Source organism: Haematobia irritans, chromosome 5, assembly GCF_050003625.1.
Source record: "Haematobia irritans isolate KBUSLIRL chromosome 5, ASM5000362v1, whole genome shotgun sequence".
NCBI classification, from domain to species: domain Eukaryota; kingdom Metazoa; phylum Arthropoda; class Insecta; order Diptera; family Muscidae; genus Haematobia; species Haematobia irritans.
This window is the reverse complement of record NC_134401.1, coordinates 152,881,342-152,897,480: the sequence shown is the minus strand read 5'-3', so window position 1 is coordinate 152,897,480 and position 16,139 is coordinate 152,881,342. Positions and strand designations below refer to the sequence as shown.

Genomic DNA, 16,139 nt, shown 5'->3' with positions numbered 1-16,139 from the left:
AACTTTCGACAAAATTTTCTATTGAAATAAAATTTTGACAAATTTTTTATAGAAAAAAAATTTCTATTGAAATAAAATTTTGTCAAACATTTTCTATAGAAATAAAATTTTGTCATAAATTAATAAATAAATTTTGTCAAAAAAATTTTATAGAAATAAAATTTGGACAAAAATTTTCTATAGAAAAATTGTTGACAACATTTTCTATAGAAATAAACTTTTGTCAAAACTGTTATATAGACATAAAATATGGACAAAAATTTTCTATAGAAAGAAAATTTTGTCAAATATTTCTATAGAAATAAAATTTTGAAAAATTTTTTATAGGAATAAAATTTTGGCAAAATTTTCTATAGAAATAAAATATTGATACAATTTTCTATAAAAATAAAATTTTGTCAACAATTTTCTTTAGAAATACAATTTTGTTAAGAATTTTCTATAGAAATAAAATTTTGACAAAATTTTCTATAGAAATAAAGTTTTGACAAAATTTTCTATAAAAATAAATTTTGACAAAATTTTATATAGAAATAAAATTTTGATAACATTTTCTATAGAAATAAAATTTTGAAACAATTTTCTACAGAAATAAAATTATGTCAAAAATAAAATTTTGTCAAAAATTTTCTATAGAAACAAAATTTTGTCAAAAAATTTCTATAGAAATAAAATTTTACAAAATGTTCTATAGAAATAAAATTTTGTCAAAAATTTTCTATAGAAATAATACTTTGGCAAAATTTTCTATAGAAATAAAATTTTGTCAATTTTTTTTATAGAAATAAAATTTTGTCAAAAATGTTATATAGAAATAAAATTGTTCCAAATATTTCTATAGAAATAAAATTTTGAAAAATTTTTTATAGGAATAAAAATTTGACAAAATTTTCTATAGAAATAAAATATTGACAAAATTTTCTATAAAAATAAAATTTTGTTAAAAATTTTCTATAGAAATACAATTTTGTTAAGAATTTTCTATAGAAATAAAATTTTGACAAAATTTTCTATAGAAATGAAGTTTTGACAAAATTTTCTATAGAAATAAAATTTTGACAACATTTGCCATAAAACTGAAATTTAACAAAATATTATATAGAAATAAAATTTTGATAACATTTTCTATAGAAATAAAATTTTGACAAAGTTTTCTACAGAAATAAAATTATGTCAAAAATAAAATAAAATTTTGTCAAAAATTTTCTATAGAAATAAAATTTTGACAAAATTTTCTATAGAAATAAAATTTTGACAAAATTTTCTATAGAAATAAAATTTTGTCAAAAATTTTCTATTGAAATAAAATTTTGACAATTTTTTTATAAAAATAAATTTTGATAAAAATTTCTATTGAAATAAAATTTTGTCAAACATTTTCTACAGAAATGAAATTTTGTTGAGAATGAATGAAAAATGATGTATGCAACACTTTATTTCTCCTGTACTTCTTAACGTACCACAGCTTGTACATAGATTTACAACTCTGCCTAACATATTAGTACTAACACATTTACAGTGTAACTTGAAGAGTCGTTCAATAAACCTTAATTTAAACACAACAGGTTATGGGCCGCATGACACGCGTTTTTTAAACCGTTTATGTAAAGTATTTAAAAAATAGATCGGGCAAGATGGCAAATCTTCCTCAAGGATTTTCGCTGGAGCGCTTAAGAGGGCGCGAGAATTTCGATGCTTGGAAGAGACAGGCAAAATCGTTGCTGATCATTAAAGGCTGCTGGAAGGTGGTGACTTCAGGTGCAAGCGTTGACGCGGATGTGGGTTTGGATGAGCGGGCTCTGGCAGAAATAACGCTGATGGTGGATCCAAGCAACTACGGACATATTGCTACAGCAAAATCGGCAAAAGAAGCATGGGACGCTTTAATGAACACCTACGAGGACACAGGACTTACAAGAAAAGTGGAGTTGCTAAAGCAACTAGTAAATATGAAGCTTCAAAATTACAGTTCTGTGCAGGAGTATGTCAATGAGTTGGTGATTATTGCTTTGAAAGTGAAAAATGCTGGTCTCAATATAGATGAGGAATTAACAGCCTCTTTAATGTTGGCCGGACTGTCGGATGAGTTTAAACCACTTGTTATGGCCGTCGAGGGATCTAAAGAAAAATTGACAGTGGATATGGTTAAAAATCTCCTCCTTCAGGACGCCAAATTTGATCATCAAAGCAGTGAAAAAGAGGCAGCATTTTACACAAAGAAAGCCCAAAAGAAGAAAAAATTGGTACAATGCTATGGTTGCAAAGAATTTGGACATATTCAAAGAAATTGTCACAACAACAAAAACAATGGAAACGGTAAATCGAATAAGAAATTTGAAAAAAAAGAAACATCATCTACTCTTATTGCATCGAGTCAACTTCTTCATGCTTTTACAGACACAGTTGCAACATGCGGTGATACAGATAACGGAAAAAATATTTTGCATTGGTATGTTGACAGCGGCGCTACCAACCATATGGTGAGCAGCAAAAAGTTTCTGTACAACACCCGCGCAGTTGAGAATAAAAAGGTTGTCGTTGCTGACAAAAATGAGCTTGACGTTGAATGTGCTGGCGACGTCGACGTAACTATTATGGGAGAGAAAATTATAACAGTCAAAAATGTCGAGTATGTACCCAACTTATGCGCCAATCTTCTCTCTGTTAGACAGATGACAAGCGACGGCAAGAGAGTGATATTTGAAGGTGACAGCTGCAAAATTTATGATCAAAACAAAAAACTTATTACTTCAGCTAATCTATGCAATGGTTTGTACCAAATAAACTGTGAAGCTCGTGTTAAAGACAAAAAAGTTTTGTTGGTAAAGAAAGATTTTGATCTTTGGCATAGAAGAATGGGCCATATTTGTGACAGGAATTTGGATCTTGTGAAGAAATCGTTTGGTATAAATACCTGTACAAGAAATGAGAGCCCATGTGTAGTTTGTATCAAAGGTAAACAAACAAGAAAACCAATAAGAGAAGACGGTACAAGAGCCAGAAAATTACTGGAGTTGGTACACTCTGATGTCGTTGGCCCCTTCAATGTAACATCTTTTTCGGGAGCACGATTTTTCGTTACTTTTGTTGATGATTTCTCGAGAAAAATTTTCGTTTATCCCATAAAAAGAAAATCAGATGTTTTTGATACATTCGTTTCGTTCCAGAAAATGGTAGAAAATCAGTGTTCTGCAAAAATAAAAATTCTACGGACAGACAACGGTGGTGAATATGTAAATGGAAAATTTCAAGTACATTTAAAAAATAGCGGCATTATACACCAAAAAACATGTCCATATTCCCCCGAGCAAAACGGCGTTGCCGAAAGGCTAAACCGTACATTGATGGAACGAGTTCGATGTATGCTAATCGACAGTGGGCTGGATCACAGATTTTGGGCCGAAGCTGCCAACACAGCTTGTTATTTAATCAATAGAATTCCATGTAGGAACGAAGAACGCAGTCCGGAGGAAATTTATTCTGGTAGACGACCGAATTTGAAGTATTTACGGGTTTTTGGATGTCCTGCTCTTGTGCATAAGCCAAAAGAAAAACGAAGTAAGTTAGATCAAAAGTCAACAGAATGCATTATGATGGGCTATAGTAGTGAGAGCAAAGCCTACAGGCTTTTTAATCCAGAAAACGAAGGCATCATAATCAGTCGTGACGTAGTGTTTTTAGAAAACAGCAAAATGAATTTCGACAGTAAGAAAGACTTTTACTACACCGATCTGGTGCGCTTGGAAGATGCAGTCAATTCAGGGGAGAGTGTTGCCAATGATGAATTGACTTCAAATGTCGATCCAATAACAGATGATAACCAAAATGAAGAGAATAATGCTGAAAGTGATTCTGAGTACAGTGAATCGGTTGGCTGGCCACCCGATCCACCTCAAGCTGAAGAAGATAATGGTGCAGAATGGACTCCAAATAGGTATCAGGCGAGAAATATTATAGCTGATACAAATATTCGTCGTTCTAATCGTATTGCCAATAGGAGTCAACATGGACATAGTTTTTGTGCAATGGACTATGTTTCGAATGATCCAGTGAGCGTTGAAGAAGCAATTTCGTCGAATTATTCAACTGAATGGAAGGCCAGCATGAAAGAAGAAATTGAATCGTTACGAGCAAACCAAACTTGGACCCTTACAAACTTACCACCTGGTGAAAAAGCTATAGATTCTAAATGGGTATTTAGAACAAAAAGAGACAGCGATGGCAATGTTATTCAACGAAAGGCAAGATTGGTAGCGAAAGGGTTTTCCCAAAGAGAAGGGATAGATTATTCGGAAACCTTCGCACCAGTTGTTCGGTATACATCCCTGAGGTATTTGATAGCATTGGCCGTGAAACATGATTTACAAATACACCAAATGGATGCGGTAAGTGCCTATTTAAATGGAACCCTTAAAGAAAATGTTTTTATGATCCAACCCGAATTGTTTAATGATGGCTCTCAAAGAGTGTGTAAACTCAAAAAGTCGATTTATGGGTTGAAGCAGTCGGGAAAAGTTTGGAACGACACGATCAATAATGAGCTATTAAAAATGGGACTTACCAGAGGCGACGTAGACCAATGTATTTATTTTAAAATCACAGATAGCGAGATGCTATACATCGCAATCGATGTCGACGATGTTTTGATTTTTTGTAATAATTTGGATACGATTAAATCAACAAAAGCAAAACTGGCGAGCAAGTTCAAAATGAAAGATATTGGGGAAGTCTCATCTGTACTTGGGATGAAAATAACTAGAGAAGACAACTCAATAAAAATCGACCAGTCACAATATATATCGAATGTTTTAACTCGTTTTGGTATGGCGAATTGTAACCCTGTTTCGACACCTACAGATTGTAACCAAAAATTAACATCGAATATGTCTCCAAAAGATGGTGAAGAGAAAAACGAAATGTCTAAAATCCCTTACATGCAAGCCATAGGTTGTTTGTTATTTGCTGCCCAAGTTTCACGTCCAGACATTTGCTATGCGGTCAATTTATTAAGTCGATTTGGTTCCAATCCTGGAAAGCCGCACTGGGAAGCTGTAAAAAGAATATTTCGATACCTGAAAGGCACGACTGATAAAGGAATTGTTTTCAAGAAGCAGAGAGATGATGAGATCAAAGGCTATTGCGATGCTGATTGGGCCGGAGATATGGACGATCGTCACTCTACAACCGGCTATATATTCATTTATCAATCCGGTGCCATATCATGGTCAACGAAAAAGCAAAAGACAGTGGCATTGTCTTCGACGGAAGCCGAATTCATGTCAGTGACTTCTGCAATACAAGAGTCAGTTTGGCTTAAACGTTTAGAAGCTGAACTCAACCCTCAAAATAGCAAAACCATGAAGCTGTTTTGTGATAATAAAGGAGCTATCCAGGTAGCCCTAAACAACAACTATTCTCCAAGAACCAAACATGTGGATATTAAAGCCAAATTTATCCGCCAGAAACTAGATGAAAAGGAAGTCGTTATTGAATATCTTTGTACCAAGGAGATGATCGCTGACGTCTTCACTAAGGCTGTTACCCCTCAAAAACTTATGTATTTTACAGAAAAATTTGGACTTTACTAACAAATCATAAATTTAAATGAAATCATAATACTTTGCATTTGTAATTGAAATTGGAATTTAATTTATGAATACATTTTGTAAAGGGTACATGAGAAATTTAAACTTAAAATAAGGAAATTCTTCATTCAGGGAGAGTGTTGAGAATGAATGAAAAATGATGTATGCAACACTTTATTTCTCCTGTACTTCTTAACGTACCACAGCTTGTACATAGATTTACAACTCTGCCTAACATATTAGTACTAACACATTTACAGTGTAACTTGAAGAGTCGTTCAATAAACCTTAATTTAAACACAACAAATTTTTGTCAAAAAATTTTTATAGAAATAAAATTTTGACAAAAATTTTTGACACAATTTTGACAAAATTCTGTATAGAAATAAAATTTTGTCAAAAATTTTTTTCAAACATTTTGTATAGAAATAAAATTTTGTCAAATGTTGTATAGAAATTTGGACAAAAATTTTCTATAGAAATAAAATTTGGACAAAAATTTTCTATAGAAATAACATTTTGACAAAATTTTTTATTGAAATAAAATTTTGACAAATTTATTTTATAGAAGTAAAATTTTGATATAAATTTCTAAATTTTTATCAAAATTTGTCAAAAATTTTCTATAGAAATAAAATTTTGTCACACATTTCTAAAGAAATAAAATTTTGTCAAAAAATTTTTATAGAAATAAAATTTGGACAAAAATTTTCTATAGAAAAATTTTTTACATTTTCAAAAATTTTCTATAGAAATAAAATTTTGTCAATTTTTTTTATCAAAATGTTATATAGAAATAAAATTTTGAAAAATATTTCTATAGAAATAAAATTTTGAAAATTTTTTTATAGGAATAAAAATTTGACAAAATTTTCTAAAAAATAAAATTTTGTCAAAAATTTTCTATAGAAATACAATTTTGTTAAGAATTTTATATAGAAATAAAATTTTGACAAAATTTTCTATAAAAATAAAGTTTTGACAAAATTTTCTATAGAAATAAAAATAAAACTTAACAAAATTTTATATAGAAATAAAATTTTGATAACATTTTCTATAGAAATAAAATTTTGACAAAATTTTCTACAGAAATAAAATTATGTCAAAAATAAAATTTTGTCAAAAATTTTATATTGAAATAAAATTTTGACAAATTTTTTTATAGAAATAAAATTTTGACAAATTTTTTTATAAAATAAAATGTTGATAAAAATTTCTATTGAAATAAAATTTTGTCAAACATTTTCTATAGAAATGAAATTTTTGTCAAAAAAAATTTATAGAAATAAAATTTGGACAAAAATTTTTGACAAAATGTTCTATAGAAATAAAATTTTAACAAAATTCTGTATAGAAATAAAATTTTGATAAAAAGTTTTATTGAAATAAAATTTTGTCAAAAATTTTCTATAGAAATAAAACTTTGTCAATTTTTTTATAGATATAAAATTTTGACAAAATTTTCTATAGAAATAACATTTTGACAAATTTTTCAATCAAAATAAATTTTTTTTTATAGATATAAGATTAAAACAAAAATTCTATAGCAATAAAATTTGTCTAAATTTTGTATAGAAATAAAATAAAGTTTTCTATGGAAATAGAATTTGGTTTGGAAATAAAATTTTGTCAAAAATTTCCTATAGAAATAACATTTTGACATAAATTTTCTATAGAAATAAAATTTTGACAAAAATTTTTATAGATATAAAATTTAAAAAAAAAATTCTGTAGCACTAAAACTTTGTCTAAATTTTCTATAGAAATAAAATTTGGTTAAAACTTTTCTATAGAGATAAAATTTGAACAAAGTTTTCTATGGAAATAAAATTAGGTTTGGAAATAAAATTTTGTCAAAAATTTTCTATAGAAATAAAATTTGGACAAAAATTTTCTATAGAAATAAAATTTGACAAAATTTTCTATAGAAATAAAAATTTTGCCAAAAATTTTTATAGAAATAAAATTTTGACAAAGTTTTCTATGGAAATAAAATTTTCTATACACACAAAAAAAATTCTTCTGATTCAATCACGAAATTAATTGATCCAATTAATTTTTAATTGAAATGTCTTCAATCACAGAAATGATAGTATCAATTAAAAATTAATTAAAGGTCAATTAAAAAGTTAATTGATCCAATTAAAAATTTAATTGATACTATTATTTTTGTGACTGATTTTTTTTTCAATTAAAAAAGTTGTTGAATCAATTAAATTTTTAATTGAATATCTTTTAAAACTCAATTAAAATTTTAATTGGAAAAATTTTCGTGAAATTTTTTTGTGTGTAGAAATACAATTTTGAAAAATATACGAGACTTATTTTATTTAATCTCACCTTTTCACTATCCTGCAATTCCAATAAAATACTATCATAATCCTTAGTTGTGATTCTTTCGGGAAAACAACAGGCGGTTTTGATAAACATTTTCAAAGGACGATCCAAAAGCTAAAGTAAAGGGAAGAAAGTCAACAATGTCTCTTGGAAAAAATAACTCTCTTTCTCTCTCTCACCTGATTAACTTCACCATAATCATAATCATCATGGCGTATACCATAAATACACTGGATATAATTCCATATGGCACGACGAAATTTCGATGTATCCACATTTTTAACACCACCCATGGTAAAATATGTTAAATTATAGGCACAACGGAATTTATTATCCAATAAAGTTCCAACATCTTCATATAGTCTGCAAAAAAACATAAATATCTGATTAGCTATAAAAGGGGTTTGTAATATTAATTTTTAATAGTTACCCATTAACCAATGAATAACCATGATCATCCCATGAATAGTCTTGTATGCGAAATGTATTGGGTATATTCTCGGCACCACGTCGTGCAAAATCTTGATATGTAAAATTTGGATCTTCGATATAATGTGAAATGACTGGTGGTATTTCGGTGGGAACAATTGTTGCAGCAGCGGGTAATTCGGCAGTTTGCATTTCGACATTTTTGAAACGATTACTCAGTTCGGCTTCGCTACATTCATCTTGTTTTTGCGATAAGACTTTCATGCGTTCCATTAAAGCTTCAACAGTAACACCAGGTTGAGCTAAGCGAAATATGTAAAATATGTTGAGAATATTAATATTAAATATATTTATTTTGAAATAGTAAAACTAGTATTAAGTATTAAATCATAAGAAATTGAAATCACAGACTTTAAATTTTTATTAAAATTTAAAAAAATATCGAATTGCTATTGCAATTCTGAGGATTGAGAATACTGTTCTAGGGAAGAAGCTTTAAAATAATTTAAACCATATTTATGTGTGCAGCTTTTTGGTCAGGATATTTAATGTTTCCCAATTCTGTATACGGAAAAGTTTAACGCTTTTTCCAAGAGGCAAACAATTGATTTGAGGGCTTTATAATTTCTAACTATATTATAGCAACACATACATTCATACTAGATGAAGTTTGTGTATGTGTGCAAAGTCTATGACAATAAAAATTCGACTAAGAATTTGAATTTTTCGTATGTGAAAAATGTTATATTTTGTTAATGCTTTTTCTAAGAAGAGAAATAAATTGATTTGGGAGCTTTCTACAATGTTACTAAATTATATTTCTGTATATATTCGTTTTCAGTAAATTTTTTGAATGTGTGCAGGACAATTTGTCATAACTTTGTTATTTATCTGTTTAATGTTTTTCCAAGTCTAATGAATTGATTTGAGAACTTCATAATTTCTAACTATAATATAACAACATATACATTCATAATAGGTCTAGTTCATGTCTGTGTGCAAAGTTTATGACATAGAAATTTAGTCAAGAATATGAATTTTTCGTAAATCAGAAATGTCTTGTTAATGTTTTTTCTATGAAGAGAAGTGAATTATTTTGGGAGTTTTCTACAATTTAATTATATTATATCTATACATATGTTTGTATTAAGTAACGGTTTTGAAAGTGTGCAAGTCCCATGAGAATGTAAATTAAATTTGCCAATAAAAAGGCACCTAGGAATTTAAATTTTTCATAACTTAGTAATTAAACTTTTAAATGCTTTTTCTAAGAAGGCCAACGAATTGATGTGAGAATTTCCTAGTTTTTAGCTGTACTTTAACAATATATACGTTCATAGTTGGCAAAGTTTATGTATGTGTGCAAAGTTTATTGCAATAAAAATTGGAGAATTCGAATTTTTTGTAAGTCAGAAAATGTTATGTTTCTAAGTGCTTTTCTAAGAATCTAAATTAATTAATTTGGCAACTTCTTAGATTGTAACTACATTATATCAATGCATAAGTTTGTATAAAGAAAAGTTTTTAAATGTGTGCAAGACATATGAAAATAAAAATTAGGCTGGCTATTTTAATTTGTCATAACACAAACATTATTATTAATGTTTGTTTCCAAGAAGGCTAATGAATTGATTTGAGAACTTTCTAATTTTCAGCTACAATATAACAGCATATACGTTCATAATAGGCAAAGTTTATGTATGTGTGCAACGTTTTTGATAATAAAAAAAATTTACTAAGAATTTGAAATTTTCAAGTCTAAATGCTTTTCTAAGAAGAATTGATTTGAGAGCTTTGTGAAATCTAACTATATTATATCTATACATAAATTCGTATTAAGTAAAGCTTTTGAATATGTGCAAGGCCTATGAAAATGAAAATTCGTTTAGGAATTTAAATTTGCCATAACTTTGTAATTAAACTATTTAATTCTTTTTCCAAGAAGCCTAATGAATTGATTTGAGAAATTCCTAATATTTAACTCTAAGATAATAGCACATACGTTCATACCAGGCGAAGTTTATTCATGTGTGCAAAGTTCTATGACAATAAAAGTTTGGTTAAGAATTTAGAATTTTATAACATCCCTCCAAAAAGGAGTGAAAATGTTCTTTGTGGATGCGGATGTAAACTTGGAGCAGATGCTATGAATTTAACATAGGCTTCTCAAAGGACGGATATCCAGCATTTTATCAGCCGTTGCACTGAATTAGCATCACTTCTTAAGGTATTATCCGAATTCAGTGTTTTCGATGTGAGTTAAAAAATGTTATGACAATTTGTCAAAAAAACATAATTTTGTCAAAAAAAAAAAAAACAATATATACAATTTTGTAAAAAAAATAATAATTTTTTATGATTTTGATTGCATTCTAAGGCTTGTCTGAAACATTGACCTCAAATATTTTCAAAAATTCGCAATTATTCTTGAATAAATCGGGCATTTTTTTTTGAAAAACTTTAAATAACTTGTGCCATTTTATTAATTCTTAGTATCCCAGCAAAAAAATTTGGAAGTTCTTCCAAAGGCACAACTTTAAAAACACTCACAGACCATGCACTCCCAATGATGTTCTTCATTTTAACTACCCAGGAAGTTCTTTTAATTAAATTTTTTATAACTTTTTTTTCATACTTTTAATGGGTAATTTTAACTTTTTTTTTTTGCGTCAAATAGTTTAAAAACAGAGTAAGAATTCATAAAATGGTACAAATCATTTAAATTTTGTCGAAAAAAAATGCTAAATCCAATCTGAAAAAATTGTGCATTTTTGAAAATGTTTGAGGTCAAACGTTTCCGACAAGCGTTAAAATCCATTAAAAATTATAAAAATTATTTATTTGACAAAATATAAAAGAATTTTTTAATTTACATCCAAAACAATGAATTGGGATCACACATAAAGAAGTGATGCAAATTCAGTGCAACGGCTGTTGAAATGAAGGAATTCCGTCCTATGACAAGCCCATGTTAAATCCATCGCTTCTGCGTCAATTTTGCACCACTTCCGGATCCAAAAAGAACATTTTCATAACTTTTTTGGCGACGCTTTTTTGCTGGGATGTTTTTGAAATATTTGAGACAAAAAAAATTAAAATTACCCATTAAAAATATGAAAAAATGAGAGTTATAACAAATTTAATTGAGAGAACTTCCTGTGTAGTTAAAATAAAGAACATGTGTGGGAGGACATTTTTGGATGCGCTTTTAAAGCAATGCCTCTAGAACAACATCCAAATTTTTTTACTGAGTTAGTAAATAGATTGTTTTAATGGTTTTCTAAGAAAGATAACGAATTGATTGGAGAAATCTCTAATATTCATTTATATTGTATCGCCACATACCCCTATTTTATATGAAAATTTGGTATGTGTGCAAATGCTATGACAATAAACTTGAGTTAGGAATATTAATTTTTCTTAACATGGCAAGTAGAATATTTTAATACTTTTCTAAAAAAAATACCAATTGATATGAGAATTCCGTAATATGTAATTACATTATATCTACATATACGTTCATATTATGTGAGGGTTTTGTTTGTGTGCAAATCCCATGAATACCAAAATTGGCTGGAAATTTTTTTTTATGACATTGTAAATAAAATGACTATGTTTATGATTATTAGCAAAAAACAGGAACACAAAGACGCGGTATTAAAAATACACAATTCAAACGTAGAGAGAGATAAGAGTTTTAAATATCTCGGAGCTACGATTACTGAGCAATGGGACTCCTCGAAGGAGATAAGATGCCGAATAGAATTGGCGAGAGATGCATTTTTAAAGTACAAGAAAGTTTTTACTAGCCATGACATCAATCTTGAAACGAAGATTCGATTTATCAAAGCATATGTCTGGTCAGTACTACTGTACGCAATGGAGGTGTGGACTATAAAATCTACTGATACAAAAAAGTTGGAAGCCTTTGAAATATGGATATATCGGCGAATATTAAAAATTCCTTGGACTGCCCATATCTCAAATGCCGAAGTATTAAAGAAAGAAGTATTGCGAAAGAGAACTCATCGCAGCAATAAAAAGGAGAAAAACTGCGTATTTGGGACATATTATGAGGAATCAAAAATATAAATTATTACAAAACATTACCCGCATAAAAATTGAAGGAAAACCCATTAGAGGAAGAAAAGAGTTAACATGGCTTGACAATATTAAGGAATGGACTGGTATCCGAGATGTTACAAATCTATTAAGCATGGCGAGAGACAGGGAGCGTTTTGCGGATCTGCTAGAAACCTTATGAGGAACAAATTATATATGTGTTTGAAATGGAATTAAATTGTATTGGTCGCAAATGTTCGGAAAACGAATTTGCAAATAAAGAAGAAGAAGAATTCTTTTCTAAGAAGTATACGATTTCTTTTGAGAATTCTGTAATATTTATCCATTTTATATCTACAAATATATTAACACTATGCACAATTTGTGTATGTGTGCAAATCCTCTTCAAATCTTATGACAATAAAGTTGAGTTAGGAATATGAATTTTTATTAACATGGCAAGTAGAATATTTTAATACTTTTCTAAAAAAAAGTAACCAATTGATACGAGAAGTCCGTAATATGTAATTACATTATATCTACATATACGTTCATATTATGTGAGGGTTTTATTTGTGTGCAAATCCCATGAATACCAAAATTGGCTGGAAAATTTATTTTTTTATAGGATGGGGGGTATATTAACTTTGTCATTCCGTTTGTAACACATCGAAATATTGCTCTAAGACCCCATAAAGTATATATATTCTGGGTCGTGGTGAAATTCTGAGTCGATCTGAGCATGTCCGTCCGTCCGTCCGTCCGTCCGTCTGTTGAAATCACGCTAACTTCCGAACGAAACAAGCTATCGACTTGAAACTTGGCACAAGTAGTTTTTATTGATGTAGGTCGGATGGTATTGCAAATGGGCCATATCGGTCCACATTTACGTATAGCCCCCATATAAACGGACCCCAAAATTTGGCTTGCGAGGCCTCTAAGAGAAGCAAATTTCATCCGATCCGGCTGAAATTTGATACATCGTGTTGGTATATGGTCTCTAACAACCATGCAAAAATTGGTCCACATCGGTCCATAATTATATATAACCCCCATATAAACCGATCCCCAGATTTGGCTTGCGAGGCCCCTAAGAGAAGCAAATTTCATCCGATGCGGCTGAAATTTGATACATGGTGTCAGTATATCGTCTCTAACAACCATGCAAAAATTGGTCCACATCGGTCCATAATTATATATAGCCCCCATATAAACCGATCCCCCGATTTGGCTTGCGAGGCCTCTAAGAGAAGCAAATTTCATCCGATCCGGCTGAAATTTGGTACATGGTGTTAGTATATGGTCTTTAACAACCATGCAAAAATTGGTCGAAATCGGTCCATAATTATATATAGCCCCCACATAAACCGATCACCCGATTTGGCTTGCGAGGCCTCTAAGAGAAGCAAATTTCATCCGATCCGACTGAAATTAGGTACATGGTGTTAGTATATGGTCTCTAACAACCATGCAAAAATTGGTCCACATCGGTCCATAATTATATATAGCCCCCATATAAACCGATCCCCCGATTTGGATTACGAGGCCTCTAAGAGAAGCAAATTTCATCCGATCCGGCTGAAATTTGGTACGTGATGTTAGTATGTGGTCTCTAACAACCATGCAAAAATTGGTCCACATCGGTTCATAATTATATATAGGCCCAATATAAACCGATCACCAGATTTGACCTCCGGAACCTCTTGGAAGATCAAAATTCATCTGATTCAGTTGAAATTCGGTACGTGGTGTTAATATATGGCCTCAAACTCCCATGCAAAAATTGGTCGATATCGGTCCATAATTATATATAGGCCCCATATAAACCGATCCCCAGATTTGACCTCCAGAGCCCCTTGGAAGAGCAAAATTCTTCCCCGTTCGGTTGGAATTTGGTACGTGATGTTAGTATATGGTATCCACCAACCATGCAGGTATTGGTTCCTATCAGTCCATAATTATATATAGCTCCCATATAAACCGATCCCCAGATTTGACCTCCGGTGCCTTTTGGAGAAGCAAAATTCATCCGATCTGCTTGAAATTTGAAACGTGATGGTAGTATATGATATTTAACAGCCATGCCAAAAGTGGTCCATATCAGTCCATAATCGTACATAGCCCCATATAAACCGATCCCGAGATTTGGTTTTGGAACCTCTTGGAGGAGCAAATTTCATCCGAGTGAGTTGAAATTTGGTACATTGTGCTAGTATATGGTCGTTAACAACCATGCCTAACTAGGTCCATGTCGGTCTATAGTTATATATGGCCCTCAGATAAATCGATCCCCAATCACACAAAAATTGGTCCATATCAAGTTCATAATTGTATATAGCCCCCATATAAGCGACCCCCATATTTAAATTCTGACTCTCTACGTACAAAAAGTCAATATCGATTCGTAATTATTTGTAGACTTAACTATACATAACTTTTTTGTCTAATATATACCATGTATGGACTAAATCACATTTTAGAAAACGAAGTTAAGAAGTTTTAAGATACCACAACCCAAGTAATTCGATTGTGGATGATAGTCTTTCGTAGAAGTTTCTACGCAATCCATGGTGGTGGGTACATAAGATTCGGCCTGGCCGAACTTGCGACCGTATATACTTGTTTTTTCATAACATTGTAAATAAAATGATTTAATTCTTTTCTAAGAAGTATACGAATTGTTTTGAGAATTCTGTAATATTTATCCATTTTGTATCTACAAATACATTAACACTATGCACAATTTGTGTATGTGTGTAAATCCTATTCAAATAAAGTCAGGCTTGGAATTTTAATTTGTTATGACTTAGTAAATGTAATATTTCAATACTTCCCTGAAATGAATTATGAATTGATTTGAGAATTTTCTAACTTCTAGCTAAATTGTATCTCTATTTAATTTCATATTCTGTAATTTCATATTCATATTATGTAAGGTTTTTTGTGTGTGCAAATCCCACGAAACCCAAAATTGGCTATAAACTTGAAGTTTTTTCATAACCTTGTAAATAATGACTTATTTATTTTCTAACAAGTATATGAATTGTTTTGAGAATTCTATGATATTTATCCATTTTATATCTACAAATACATTAACACTATGCACAATTTGTGTATGTGGGCAAATCCTATTCAGATAAAGTCAGACTTGGAATTTTAATTTGTTATGACTTAGTAAATGTAATATTTCAATTCTTTCCTAAAAAGAATAATGAATTGATTTGAGAATTTCCTAAATTCGAGCTAAATTGTACCATTATTTACTTTCATATTCTGTAAATTTTTTTCTGTGTGCAAATCCTATGAAAATATTTTCCGGTGATTATTGAATATGAAATTTATATTAAAAAAATTTGTAGATTGTGTTATATCTAATTTTAATAGTATATTAGATAACAACGTTTTTGTTGAATATATTCTGCAGATAATTTACTTCTCCTAGTACTTGCTTTAAAATTATTATGCCAAAAAAATGCATGTGAACACAGATAATTATAGAGCCTGCAAAGATTTTTCTATGTAAAAAAAAAAACTAAAATATTATTGTCCCACTGACTTACCATTAACCTTATTTATACCATTGCTGGCAGCATTTACAGCAGGCGGGGAGGTAGCAGTACCCCCATTACTAGGTCCACCAATAACAATGCCACCTGTAGCACCAGCACCTATGACGCCAGCGGCAACAACAGCAGCACCTAATCCTCCAGAACTGTGAACTGTACC

At 30.0% G+C, this 16,139-nt stretch overlaps 1 protein-coding gene across 4 annotated transcripts in view; it reads right to left on the bottom strand.

Annotated features, from left to right (window-relative positions):
- Sesn (Sestrin) overlaps positions 1–16,139 on the bottom strand; it is a 191,514-nt gene that overhangs the window by 3,849 nt on the left and 171,526 nt on the right. For all 4 annotated transcript variants that reach the window (XM_075312482.1, XM_075312483.1, XM_075312484.1 and 1 more), the window contains 4 exons: positions 15,974–16,139; positions 8,353–8,653; positions 8,102–8,285; positions 7,926–8,036 (listed from right to left, as the gene is read on the bottom strand). The exon at positions 15,974–16,139 is cut by the window's right edge and continues 498 nt beyond it. In XM_075312482.1, the coding sequence (XP_075168597.1) occupies positions 7,926–8,036; positions 8,102–8,285; positions 8,353–8,653; positions 15,974–16,139 (762 nt within the window). The remainder of the gene's footprint in view (positions 1–7,925; positions 8,037–8,101; positions 8,286–8,352; positions 8,654–15,973) is intronic.